Raw genomic sequence first — 14,010 nt, 5'->3', positions numbered from 1 at the left:
ATCAGGACCTGCCTAAGGGATGGATTTAATGGCCATATTCTAAAACTTATGCCATGTTGATATCCACGGGGTTAATTTTTAAGTCATGTATTTCTCCAAAGTTAGAGTTCTCTAAAAATTTTCTTTTGGACTAAATAGCTGAATGAGGTTTCAGAAGTAAGGAGACAGACCGCTAAACAAATTAACGGCAAGAAAAGTCTACATTTGATGGTTTAGATTTGTGCTTCTTTCTGGTTTGTTGAAACAGAAATTTAGCAGTCTGAGACAATTATTTTTATTTTTCTTTTTCTGAGACAGAGTCTCGCATTGTTGCCCAAGCTGGAGTGCAGTGGTACAATCTCAGCTCACTACGACCTCTGCCTCCCAGGTTCAAGTGATTCTCGTGCCTCAGCCACCTGAGTAGCTGGGATTACAGGCGCCTGCCACCACACATGGCTTATTTTTGTATTTTTAGTAGAGACAGGGTTTCACCATGTTGCCCAAGGTGGTTTCAAACTCCTGGCCTCAAGTGATCCACCTGCCTCTGCCTCCCAAAGTGCTCAGATTACAGGCATGAGCCACATCACCCAGCCTAGTCTGAGACAGTTATTTTCTATGGACAGTGGTTCACAAAATCTCCTTGATAGGCCCTGGTTGAGCCATGTGGGTCAGGCTCTGCAGCCTCCTCCCCTGCCTTGCTGGCTTTCACTCAGTCTACTCCAGTCACTGCACTTCCTTCTCTCTACACCAACAAGCCAAGCTCTTTCCTCTCCCAGCACCTTTGTGTGAGCTGTGCCTCTGCCTAGGAATCTCTTCCGTTACTCGTTTTGGGCACAGTGCTTGCAGCCTCCAAGATTTCCAGGAGACTGGGAAAAGTCCAAGGGCTGCAAAAGTGTGTATTATCTCAAAAATATGACAAGAAACTCACCAAAATAAAATGAATACATTTTAATTAAATGTCTACAAAATACAACATTAAGCTAACTTCATTAATTGCTAAACTTCATATTCATAAAATTTCAAGATGAAAATAATTTTTTGGTCAGATTCTTGAGTATGCTGAGAAATCACAGCCAAAAGTATATTTAATGCATTACTAGTAGCCAAATAAAATTTAAAGGCAATGTTGCAAAATCCATTTGACTACTTTTTGCAACCCAAAATATTTGTATTTAATGTGAGACATAGGTGCATTTTAATATGTTTGCTGTGAAGTGAGATGAAATTTCAAAATTAAAAGTATCGAGGTCCTACAAAAGTCTTAAAATGGCTCTGCTTGAGTATGCTCTAACTAAGGCACGTGGTTGCACATAGGTGGAAGGAAAAAGAAAGATAATTTCAAAGATTCCTCATGTATTTTCTCTCTCCCCTCCATGCTAAATGTTTTCAGCCAGGGCTGCCAGGCCTGACTACATCAACCAGTGTGTTCTATTCTAAAGGGAAGTGATGTTCAAGGAAATAGAGGAGACAGAAAAGAACTGAGAGAGACAGGAGTGTGTTCAAAGGGCAAATCCTAATGATAAGTGGTATAAATGTGGATCAGGTTAGGCCAGGCGCGGCGGCTCACACCTGTAATCCCAGCACTTTGGGAGGCTGAGGCAGGCGGATCAGTTGAGGTCAGGAGTTCAAGACCAGCCTGGCCAACATGATGGAACCTCATCTCTACTAAAAATACAAAAATTAGCTGGGTGTGGTGGTGCACATCTGTAATCCCAGCTACTCAGGAGGCTGAGGCAGGAGAATCGCTTGAACCCAGGAGGCGGAGGTTGCAGTGAGCCGAGATCATGCCACTGTTACTCCAGCCTGGGCGACAAATGAGTCTCCATCTCAAAAAAAAATGTGGATCAGGTGAGTTCTCTTCAACCAAAGTTGAATCTAGAGATTATGTGGATGCAACATAAGAAAAACAGGAGTCAGGGAGTTCTGGATAGCCTGAGATCAGAGATGAATTGAAGTTGTGTTAGTCCATTCTCATGCTGCTGATGAAGACATACCTGAGACTGGACGATTTATAAAGAAAAAGAGGTTTAATAGACTCACAGTTCCACGTGACTGAGGAGGCCTCACAATCATGGCAGAAGGCAAAATGCGTGCCTTACATGGCAGCAGACGAGAGAAAATGAGAGTCAAGCAAAAGCCTTATAAAATCATCAGTTCTCATGAGACTTACTACCATGAGAACAGTATGGGTGAACCTACCCCCATCATTCAGTTATCTCCCACTGGATCCCTCCCACAACACATAGGAATTATGGGCACCACAATGCAAGACAAGATTTGGGTGGGGCACAGCCAAACCATATCAGAAGTTGTGAACAGAAGCAGGAGGAGCTGGAAACAGCTAAGGCTCTTCTAATCACCCTCGTCCGCACATTAGTGGCAGGGAAGTGTTGCCCCTGACAACTCATTCACACACACACACACACACACACACACACACACACAGACACACACACACACACTTACTTTCCTGACAAAAGACAGGCAGGCACCACGAGAGCTGTGAGGATTGATTCTTCCCTGGGTGCATGGTCTCCTGCAGTCGGCCCCTCTCTGACCCTTGGTCTCCCTCTTCCCCTCTTCTCTGGGGGCCACAGCCCATGCTGTGCTTTGCACTGACTCCCCCTCCAGCAGGCACCTAGCAGAGGTTTGCTTTTTCATCCACAGATTGCTCCAGCTGATGCGCATTTTCTAAAAATGCCGTGAGGTGGGCAAAATGAAGACTCATTAACAGAAACTTGACAGAAATCTTTGAAACCATGATCTCACCAACAAATTTCTATAAACTTTAAAACTATATATTTGTTAAAGTTTTTGGAATTAGCTGCTGACATCTGGAATACTGGGTAAATTGGCCTAGTTCCACAGGAGACACAGGCGAGTGGCTGGGCTGAAAATGGCATTTGGACTTCAACAGAAGGGGTGGAGGAGCTGCTCTCTGTGGCTTCTGAAACAATCTCCCGTCCCACAGCAGCACTGCTGTAAGTTCACATAGCCCAGTTAGAAACAGGAGACAGCGTTCATTTGTGGTCATCATGGCCATTGTGTACAGACAACCTGAACCTCACAGTGGACACATTCCCCCCAATTCTATCTCTCATGAAGTTATCTGATCCTTGAGAGTAAACTGCCACTAAGCACCCAATTTGATGTGAGTTTTCATTGGATAGCATCTTTCTGTAAATGCTGAAATTTTTTTTTATTTTTTTACTTGAGATGGAGTCTCACTCTGTCACCCAGGCTGGAGTGCAGTGGCGCAATCTCAGCTCACTGCAAGCTGGTTTCATGCCATTCTCCTGCCTCAGCCTCCCGAGTAGCTGGGACTACAGGTGCCCGCCACCATGCCTGGCTAATTTTGTTTATTTTGTGTTTTTAGTAGAGGCTGGGTTTCACTGTGTTAGCCAGGATGGTCTCAATCTCCTGACCTTGTGCTCTGCCCACCTCGGCCTCCCAAAGTGCTGGGATTACAGGTGCAAGCCACCGTGCCCAGCCAGCGTAAATACTTAATTAACAGCAGCCAAGAAACTCAACTTATGCTTTTTACTGGCCTAAAAGTTTATCTAGCTTAAAGTAAGATTCTAGCCCTGAATTTAATTAACTATGTGTAAATTTCCAAACTGAGAGAATGGGAATGAAAAAGCTGAAGAATATACACTGTGAACTTTAAATAGGAAAGGTAAAGATAAGCAAAACAACGCAGGTGCTAGGGACAAAAAGTATAAAAAGAGCCTGAAACAGATGCTGAGAAGCACGTGTATTCCAAAAGATTTTTGATTCCTGACATAACCCAAAAATCTTAACTAGATAAATAAGAAGTTGTCTATCCACTTAGAAATCCATGAAGACATTTTAAATGAAGTATTGGGTAAATACATGCCAAAATGCATTGGTAGAGAGATTCCAAATTTGTTTGGAGCTGTAGCTTCTGCCTCTTCTAGGCAGAAGGAGAGGCTAGAGACCAGTAACAGGTGGTGCTATCAGAGGGAGAAGCCCATGGGAGGGTAAAATCAGTGTCCACCCATTGAATACCATAGAATGGGGACCATCATGCAAAACCTGTTCAAGTTACAAATGGAAAATTACGACCACAATGATTTAGAGTGTTATTTTAATTTTCTGCTCTAGTCCTTGATGGATCAAGCAAACAAAAAATAAGTGAGAACACAGACAAATTAAGAAGGTAATTGTCTTAGTTCATTTGTGTTCCTATAAAGGATTACCCGAGGCTGGGTAATTTGTAAAGAAAAGAAGTTTATTTGGCTCACAGTTCTGCAGACTGTACAAGAAGTGCAGTGCCAACTTTTGCCTGTGGTGAGGGATTCAGGCTGCTTCCACTCATGGCAGAAGGAGAAGGGGAGCCAGTGGGTACAGAGAAAACATGGCGACAGAGGAAGCAGGAGAGAGGGCAGGGAGGTACCAGGCTGTTTCTAAGAACCAGCTCTCAGGGAAACTAATAAAGCAAGAACTCACTAATTACCTCAAGGACAGTACCAAGCCATTCATGAAAGATCCACCACTATGGCCCGAACATCTCCCATTAGGCCCCATCTTCAGCATTAGGGAACAAATTTCAAAATGAGGTTTGGAGGGACAAACATCCAACCTATAGCCGTAATTAACAGGCAAGATTTAGTAGATAAAGATTGTATCCTACAAATAAAATGTGTATGTATATATATATCTGAAAGGAATATATATATATACATACACATATATACACATATATCTCCATATATATACACATATATATATACACATATATATATGCACATATGCATATATATACACATATATATATAGATTCCTTTCAGATGTCCAATAGACATTTATGAAAATATCATGAACTAGGCTCAGAGACAGTCTCAAAAGATACCAATAAAACATGACACCAAAATCAGGGACTATAACAGTCACATATTCCACTACTTAAAAATTTTAAACTTGTGTTTTGGGAGGACAAACCTCGCTAAAGAAACAAAACATTTCAACAAATTTGAAGCAAGGGAATATTTTCAACACGTATGACAGACTATATATCCTCAATGTGTAAAGAACTCTTACAAATCAGTAAGTAAAAATAAACCCACTTTAAAAATGGGCAAAGTCCATGAAAAGGCTTCACACACACACACACAATATATATAAATATATATATATACATATATATGTATATAGCCAATAAACATGAATAGCTTCTAAACTTGTTTAGTAATCAAAAAATGTAGATTAAGAGAGTGTAGGCATGAAATGGCCAAAATAAAAAGTATCATCAAAGTTCAGTATTGACAAGTAGTAAGAAGTGGCACCTCAGTCATTGTTGATGTTCTTGGTAAATGTAACTTGGTGCAATCTTTTTGGAGGGCAGCTTGACAATAAGTGTCAACTTTTTAAGTGTGCATTTGCTTTAACAAAGCAGTCTGCTTTTAGGAATTTATCCCAAGGAAATAATTGGACAAGTGCACAAAGATATACAGGGATGTATATCATAGAAGCATTGCTTATAGTAGTAAAAAGTGAAAACAACCTCCCCAAATGTTTATAATTGAAAATTGGCTTGATTCATTAAAAATCAAAATGTCTCACCATATTTCTTCAACATAGGAACATGGCAATTAAATGTTGTAAAAAGGAGTAAAGCAGATTTACTATGATTTCATAATTTTTAAAAAGAAAAGTAATATGTGTGTACACATGAGAAAAACTGTCTGGAAGTATTGTTACCAAAACATAACTGTACATTTTGTGGTCATCTCTAGAAGGTGGAATTGCCAATTTTTACCTTTTAAAAAATGCTGCTTTTATATTATTGGGTTTCTTTTTCCAATAAGTATACAATTTCTATAATCCACTAAAATAATATGGTTATTTGTTTTGAAACGTAATATCATAGAAATAACAAGTGAGTTAAAATGCTGCCTTTAAGCCCACAACATCAACAAGTTTTTCTATCTAATCTAGTAAACATTTCTTTGGTGATTACAAGAACATAACCAACAAAAGAATGATATCAGAGCGGCGTAGATTCATTCACCTCTTCTTCTTTAAATGAATATAACTTCTGAATGGTATCAAAACAAAAGCAACATTGTATGGCTCTTCTGTGTCTCTAGAAATGAGCTCTGCAGAGCTGTTTTTTCTGTGGGACCCTTGAAAATAATAGAATGTTGCTTAGGTTTCTAAGAAATGTAAATATGGATGCATTAGCTTCTCTTATGGCACATGAATAATAGTGAGATTTCATCCATATTGACTTATATACCAAACCGCTCTTAAAGAGATGGGCTCAATTGTAAAAAATGGCTCAGTTCCCTAGGTAGCTTGGCTGTTTGACATGAATTTGCTTTTAAGGAACTTTGTGGCTCAAGTATTCTACCACTTACTTTGGCTATGTGTGTCTGCCTTTCATATAAAAGAGGCTTTTTTCTGGAGATGGGAAAGAGGCTCTGGGAAAATGCAGAAACTGATTTACTTAAGTGAAGATAACCTCAAAACCTTGTCGGTATTCATTACAGCATTTAAGTAACTATAGTTTTGTTAAACTTCCCTACGCCCCAGTTGAGAGACCTTACTCACATGCTCATTTTATTTCACAAACATTCTTTGGGAGCCTTTGATAGGCAGGACATAGTAGAAAGGACTTCAAAGGAGAAACCAGAAGGCCTAGTTTCTAGCTTTTTAGTAACTGTGTGACCCTGAGGCCAGCAACTCAGCTTCTCCATTTTCCTTCTCCATAACACAATGTTAAGGATCCCTGATGGTCTCCCAGAGGGTCTTGACTCAAAGGTCAAGTGAGATAATCCAGCTGTTAGAAAATCACGATATCCAAAACAGTGTGCTTCTGTGAGTTGTAGGCAAGGTTCTGAGGGCTTTAGGGGATGCAGAGATGAATAAGATATGATCCCTCCCTGTGGACAGGCTTCTGACCTGATCAAAAAACAGATCCTCAACAATACATGAGATTAAGCAAGGGAGGGCGAGGCAGAGGAGCTGTAGTATGGACTAAGCAGAGAACTGTGGAGACTCAAATTCCACTAAGCTCTTATCCATTTGGCCAGTGTCATAGCCTACTGGCCTTCTTGGGGGTGGGAATAAAGAAGGCTAGAAAGGTAATCCTGTCCTAAGTGGAGTTATCCCCATTCTCTCATTAAATCTTGCAATTAAATATAGGAGCTTTATTTTTGAGGCACCCTTGCAAGTCAATATAAATAAAGCTAAGCCTCTTGATTCCCAATGCCTTCTCTCTCCAGAATTTCTCCCCAAAATGCTGATGTGGGCTGTTCTTTTCCGTTCCTATGATTGTAACAGAAAAGAAGTTCAGCTTCATGTTTGCCTTTATAAATATGTCTTGATTTAGACAAGCAGCAAAGAGGAGCAGTTTTGTAAGTTAAAGGATCACAGTCTGTGAAATTCATAGTCTGAAAAAAAACAGACCCAGTGTCACTGCCAGTCTTGAATAAACCAGAAACAATCAAGTAGACTAATGCTATGAATGGTCTGGAGTTTAAAGTGCTTTTCTGTGTTATTTTGCTTCAGATTAAGGCATCAGAATAGATATCATATAGTACCGGGAAGTATGACAGATGTATCACTTAGAAATGCGTTCAGCTCTAGATTACAACAAACACAACAAGAAAAGACTGACCATGACATAAATGAAAGTAAAGAGGCTTATCTGTCATTTGTAACAAACAGTCCTAGAATAGGCAGTCCTGGGCTTGTGAGCACCTTAACAAGGCCACTGGGGACCCAGGCTCTCTCACTTTTCTGTTCCACAATCTCAGCAGAGAGATCTTTATCTAATAATGTTCCATTATTGTCACAAGATGGCTGCTGCCCCCTAGAGAGGAAAGATGACCATAGGAGCAACAGGGAAAAGATGTGGCAGCCAATTCCATTGATTCCCTTTTAAAACACTTATAATGAAAGCCAAATGGATAAATTCACCTTCCACCTTTTACTTATATCTCATTGGTGAGAACCCATTGCTGGACACATGGCCACCCCTAGACCAATCACTGGATAGTGACTAAAAGGAAGAGGCTGTGACTGGCAGCTGGATCAGTCCACACCAAAGCATTTGCAATAGGAAATGGGAAACACCAAATAACTCTAGACTCCTATTCTACCAGTTGAACAGATACAGTTGCTAAGCAAAAATTTTGTTATCATTGTTTAACTGACTTCATTTTGCATATTTAATCTATTATTTTACAAAATTTTTATCTTGTTTCTTTCTTGGTGTCTTGGCACCTTTAAAATCTGTTATCAGCTATTCCGAAATAGCTCACAGAGCACATGACTCTCCTCAGCATTGAATACTTCCTCTCTTCAGCCAATTTCATAGTTACATTTGTAATCATGCAAACATTAGGTGCAGGCAATATTTGTAAAACACAGCATTTCCTTCTGTTTCTGTATAGAATTGTGAGGACACGAAACCATCTCAGGAGGGAGAAATTTACAAGATGCTGATTGTAAAAATAATCTTAAATTATTTCAGAAATGGTCAGGTGGGGAAATACTGTTCATGGCATGAGTGAGAAAGCATTGTTGGCTCTGTCATTTGCAGACCCTTCAGCCCATGTACTACCAGGCACTATTAGGCTTTCTCCCCCGATGCCCAGGAGACTGGTGTATCTTTAAAGCAAACAATTTAAATGAAGCCTAGTTGGCTGTCTCTAAGTATCTTCCTCATAAAGGATTTTAGAGAGACATTTAACCCTTGAAGCTGAAAGCAATGCCTATTTCTTACAGAGATAAGCATTTGGGATTTCTTTTGCCTACTTAAAAGACCCTAGGAGCAGTATAGACAAGTGTGTGCCTCTATGGCTTACTACGATTTTTATTCTGTGTTGATTTCTTTTATTTTTCCAATATTGCTAAAAATTGCATTCTACAGCTTGATATTTTCCAGATTGCATCCTGTGGATCCAAACACATAACAGCAATCATGGTTTTATATTTTTAACATCAGAGTATCATTGCATAGTAACTGAAAGTTAGTGATTTGTAAATTCACCGTAAACAAAACAAAAATAAAAAAATTGTTCCAAAATGCAGTTTTTTTCTCTCCCAATCTTACAGTGATAGAAAGACAAAGATATAGTGTATTGGTTAAGAAGCTTTAGAGTCAGGGAAAGCTGATTTCCCATTGAGTACCCCATTTACTAGTCCCATTTTCTCATCTGTTAAAAAGAAATAATTATTCATACTACACAGAATTACTGAAAGATGGAACTAAGGAAAGTAATGTAGATATTGTGTCTTAGGACATGGCCGAGATTCCACAAATGGTAGACATCTTTAACAATAATAATAAACAAGTTGTGGCATTTGCTGTCTCTTAACTGGATTTGCAAGACTAGTGGTATTGAATATGACTTTTCTCTTTCTTCTATTGACCAACTAAAGCAGAGAATGGGCTTTTCCGTTTTATTCCTCTCTTCATTGTCCAATTGCAAAACCTTAGTTTTGAAACTGTTAAACAGTAATTATTCGTTGTTGGGGAAAGCTGCTTATATTTTATAACCTTGAGTTTAAGTCCATGGTAATCCTGTATGTGGACAATATTCCATCATTAAGTAACATCTTAATCTCTGCAAGAAGCAAGTCAGAATAGTTATCCTTATTTGGCTGATTCAGCAAAAGGTAATTAAGAAAATTTATTAAATATCTCAACGATTTCACAGAGTATTGCCTTAGCCTTTTCGTCCACATCAGCTATGCCCTCTGAGTAACAGGTTTACTATTGACTGACAGGTTTACTAACAATGGTACTGAAACTGCTTCAGAATAGCAGAAACAAGTACTGTGATGGACAAACCTTAGTTTGATTGACCCTGGGAATATTTCCATTGACTCATGTAACTACAATATAGTGTGTCTATATTTTAATCTTCTGTGATAGATTACAAACTCCTGAGCAGTTTTCTCTTAAAAAATTAATTTGCCTGCCTTCAAACAATTTGCAATTACATAGTACTTAATTGGGACCCATGACGTGAATTTTACTGATTTGAGACACAACCATTAAAACTATATTATGATGTTTTCAGTAAAGGCCATTTGAAAAATAAGGAAAACAAAAAGAAACTTGTAAATCGCAAATTTCCTGCCACCAAATGCAGCTACCGCAAAGATTCTGGTGAATTTCCTTCATGCATAATTTTATGGCTTTGTAAGACTTATTTCAGGCTGGGCGCGGTGGCTCATGCCTGTAATCCCAGCACTTTGGGAGGCCGAGATGGGTGGATCCCCTGAGGTCGGGAGTTCGAGACCAGCCTGACCAACATGGAGAAACCCCGTCTCTACTAAAAATACAAAATTAGCAGGGCATGGTGGCGCATGCCTGTAATCCCAGCTACTAGGGAGGCTGAGGCAGGAGAATCACTTGAACCTGGGGGCAGAGGTTGCAGTGAGCTGAGATCAAAACTCCGTCTCAAAAAAAAAAAAAAGACTTATTTCATCATATACATTTTAATGTGATTATATTATCTATAAATATTTGAAAGATGGATAATGTTCTGTCAAGTGCTCTACCATTTTACTTAAGCCTTCCATTTTGACATTGATATTGTTACCAATTACTATTAGCAGTAATCCTGTAATACTTTTCATATTTTATAAAAACTGTCTCTAAATTTAAAATTGTTTTCTCAGGATAGATTTCAAGAAGTAAGATTAATGAGTCAAAAGGTTTATATTCATGAGCAATATATAAGTGGGTACCCAATTTTAGGTACATTTGACAACTGTAGATGTTAACTTTTTTAAAAAAGTTGCATCTTTGAAAGCTTGTTTCAAATTGCATTTATTAGATTGACCGAAATCCATTCTAGAATTTGGCAAGGTTTAAATAAGTAAAATGGAATTATTTTGGTATATAGTGTGAAGTGAAGACTTTAATTTTTCTCTAATACATTGTGTTTAGAATTTTCTGATTTCCATCTCTGTCTCTTTCAGTTTTACAGGAGATTCTAAACTTGCCTCAAGTATGCGCTATGTGGAAACACAATCAATGCAGATAGGAGCATCCTATATGATTCAGTTCAGTTTGGTGATGGGATGTGGCCAGAAATACACCCCACACATGGACAACCAGGTGAAGCTGGAGTACTCAACCAACCATGGCCTTACCTGGCACCTCGTCCAAGAAGTAAGTCTAGTTTCCCTAAACCTTGTAACAGGTAACCTTCTGCCTTTTACCTAGGAAGCCAAAAAAAAAAAAAAAAATTACAGTTCTAGAAGTTTAGGTTTTGTTGAAAAGAAACAGTGTTATTTAATATTTGTAACTTAGAATTAACATAAAGTCAGCAAAGGATTACAAAAATGCCACATTCTTCACGACAGATATTAAAGAATAATTGGAAATAAAAAAGAAATGAAAATAACTTCCAAAACTGGCTACCCTCAAATGATGTTTTGAGTATTATTTTCTCTGTCCCTCTTCTTTATAAATGTGTCCCTTTCTTTTCTCCCTGTAAGGTGTCTTCATCTGTCTCTACCTATAGGTAGACCATATTAAGAATGTGGTATCTCTTGTCTTTAGAAACAAAGAAGAGATATATAGATCTTGGAATAAAATTCGTATATATCTTAGCAATCTGCCATTGCAACAAATGGATAAATATCATAGCGAATAAACTAATTTTTACCAAATGACTATGTTATGATAACAGGCCTAAAAACAGAATCCTAATCCATGTCTGTTTGTACATGCGAGTATTGGGAAATGTTCAATTTTATTATGGCACCTCATTTGAAATTATTTCTTAAATAATTTTAAGACTTTCTATGAAGTTTTAGCTTCATGGAAAGAAAAATCATGGATTGTTTCCATATCACAAATAGTTAAGATTATGACATTAGATTTCTCTGAGGTCTTTTTCACTTACAGTGGGTGAGTAGACATATTTCACCTGAGGAAAACAGAAGCTGGGTTTGATTTGTGCCTAACTTTCTTTCAGGAATGCCTTCCAAGTATGCCAAGTTGTCAGGAATTTACATCAGCAAGTATTTACCATGCCAGTGAGTTTACACAGTGGAGAAGAGTCATAGTGCTTCTTCCCCAGAAAACTTGGTGAGATGACATCTTTAGATATGGCTGTCACTTTAACTTTGACTATCCCTTTTGTTTCAGTTCTATCTCTATTCAAGTATGACTTGAATATGAAGGCAAGTTAAGCACAATAGCATGATGTTTATTCTTTTTATTTCATTATCAAAAGACCAAAACCTTTCATTTATGTGAATGATATTTGAAAAAGAGAGCTAATGACAAATATGAAAATGTGGTTTCCAAACTGTCCTTGCCTTCTCTGACCTTCCTACTTGCCCCAGCTTTATCTTTTTATGGGAGAACTCAATGAGTCGGTTACTTTCGGTTTGACATACAAAAAGGAATATAGGAATCTAGAAACTCAAGTAATTTGGGTTGCAAAGCTGTTTTCTCATTGCAAACCCTTACTTTTGTATATCAAAAGCTTAATATACACCCTTTCTCTATTCATGTTTTTTCAGTAACACTAAAAATTATCCCCCAGGAATAGAGGCCTCAATAAACTAGGAAGAAAGTTAAACATTTGATAGTGTGAAAGAGAAAAGCACAATAGTTTTTTTCCCAAATATTACATTGTTTTGTGTTAGATTGATCACTCAAAAAATGTAATATTTGGGGAAAAAATTAAACAATTCCTGGTTCAGGATGAACTCACCCAAAGAAAAATCCTTCGACTAGAAATTAGAAGGCCTGAATTCTCAGTATAGCTCTACCAATGATTAATTAATCACATGATCTTAACCATTCACAATCTTTTCAAGGCCAGGTCCTTGTAAATATAATGAAAAGGTTTAATTACATGATCTTACAGGTCCCTCCAGTCCTGTAGTTCTAAGATTCTGTAATTTGTGCAGAAGAAAAAGCATAAAAGAGATAAGTATTATATTATTCTGTAGTATCTGCCTAACAATCACTCTTTTGTAAAAAGAAAATTACTGAATAAACCCTCTCAGATTATTTTATATAAAAGTTAGACTCTACACAAAAACAATTGGTTAGATACCAACCTAGAGTTATTTTTACGCCTTTAGTTGAAGATTGAATTCCTGCATTATGTAAAAATGCCTTTTTGATTATTTTGAAGGATGCATTATTATGTCAGTTGGAATACAATGCTTGAAATTTGATTTCCACAGATTTTTCTGTTTCCAACTGTGAGCCATTTCCTAGATACTCTACTAATGCTTTGTATAACAAGTTGCTACTTTCTCTAGCATTCTACATTTTTATGTCTACTGCTGGGAATATAATCAAGACTTTTATTTAATGTCAATGGTATTCCAAGCATATATGTCAAATTTATGCAAAACAACACTTCGGACAATTGAAATACTGGTCATACTCAAAGCAGAGCTACTGAGGTTTATTTTTTCATTATTTTACAATTAAGTATATTTCCCTCATATAAAAATTGTTGTTTTTTACTCATTGACATGTAAAGCACACTTTCAAAATTATGATGGTAAAATACTATTGATAGTGTATTTTTTTTTTTTAAGACAAAGTCTTGCTCTGTCACCCAGGCTGGAGTGCAGTGGCACGACCTTGGCTCATTGCAGCCTTCATTTCCCGGGTTCAAGTGATTCTCCTGCCTCAGCCTCCCAAGTAGCTGGGATTACAGGCATGCCCCATTACACCAAGCTAATTTTTGTATTTTTAGTAGAAATGGGGTTTTGTCATGTTAGCCAGGCTGGTCTTGAACTCCTGACCTCAGGTGATCCACCCACCTTGGCCTCCCAAAGTGCTGAAATTACAGGCATGACCCACCGCACCTGGCCTAATAGTATATTTTAGAGATGTCTTTTTGTCCCTAGAAACATTATGAACTATTGTTCTTATTTAATGTAGCTTAGGCAAATTCAGAAAGTGTTGTCCTTATCAGAAAAGCCTTTGCAGGTTCTTTGACACTCACATCGTGTGCTGCATTCTTATTTTCTAGCTCAAAAGATAGCAACACCAAGTTGTAAGTTTTA

General features: G+C 37.9%; 1 protein-coding gene across 3 annotated transcripts in view; it reads left to right on the top strand.

Annotated features, from left to right (window-relative positions):
- Positions 1 to 14,010, top strand: part of RELN (reelin) — a 521,226-nt gene that overhangs the window by 363,617 nt on the left and 143,599 nt on the right. For all 3 annotated transcript variants that reach the window (XM_003268163.3, XM_030826362.1, XM_030826363.1), the window contains exons 21-22: positions 10,942 to 11,134; positions 11,946 to 12,058. In XM_003268163.3, coding sequence (XP_003268211.1) covers positions 10,942 to 11,134; positions 11,946 to 12,058 — 306 coding nt within the window. The remainder of the gene's footprint in view (positions 1 to 10,941; positions 11,135 to 11,945; positions 12,059 to 14,010) is intronic.

The sequence above is a fragment of the Nomascus leucogenys genome, chromosome 13 (genome assembly GCF_006542625.1).
Source record: "Nomascus leucogenys isolate Asia chromosome 13, Asia_NLE_v1, whole genome shotgun sequence".
Lineage (NCBI taxonomy): Eukaryota > Metazoa > Chordata > Mammalia > Primates > Hylobatidae > Nomascus > Nomascus leucogenys.
This window is presented reverse-complemented; position numbering and strand designations above follow the sequence as displayed.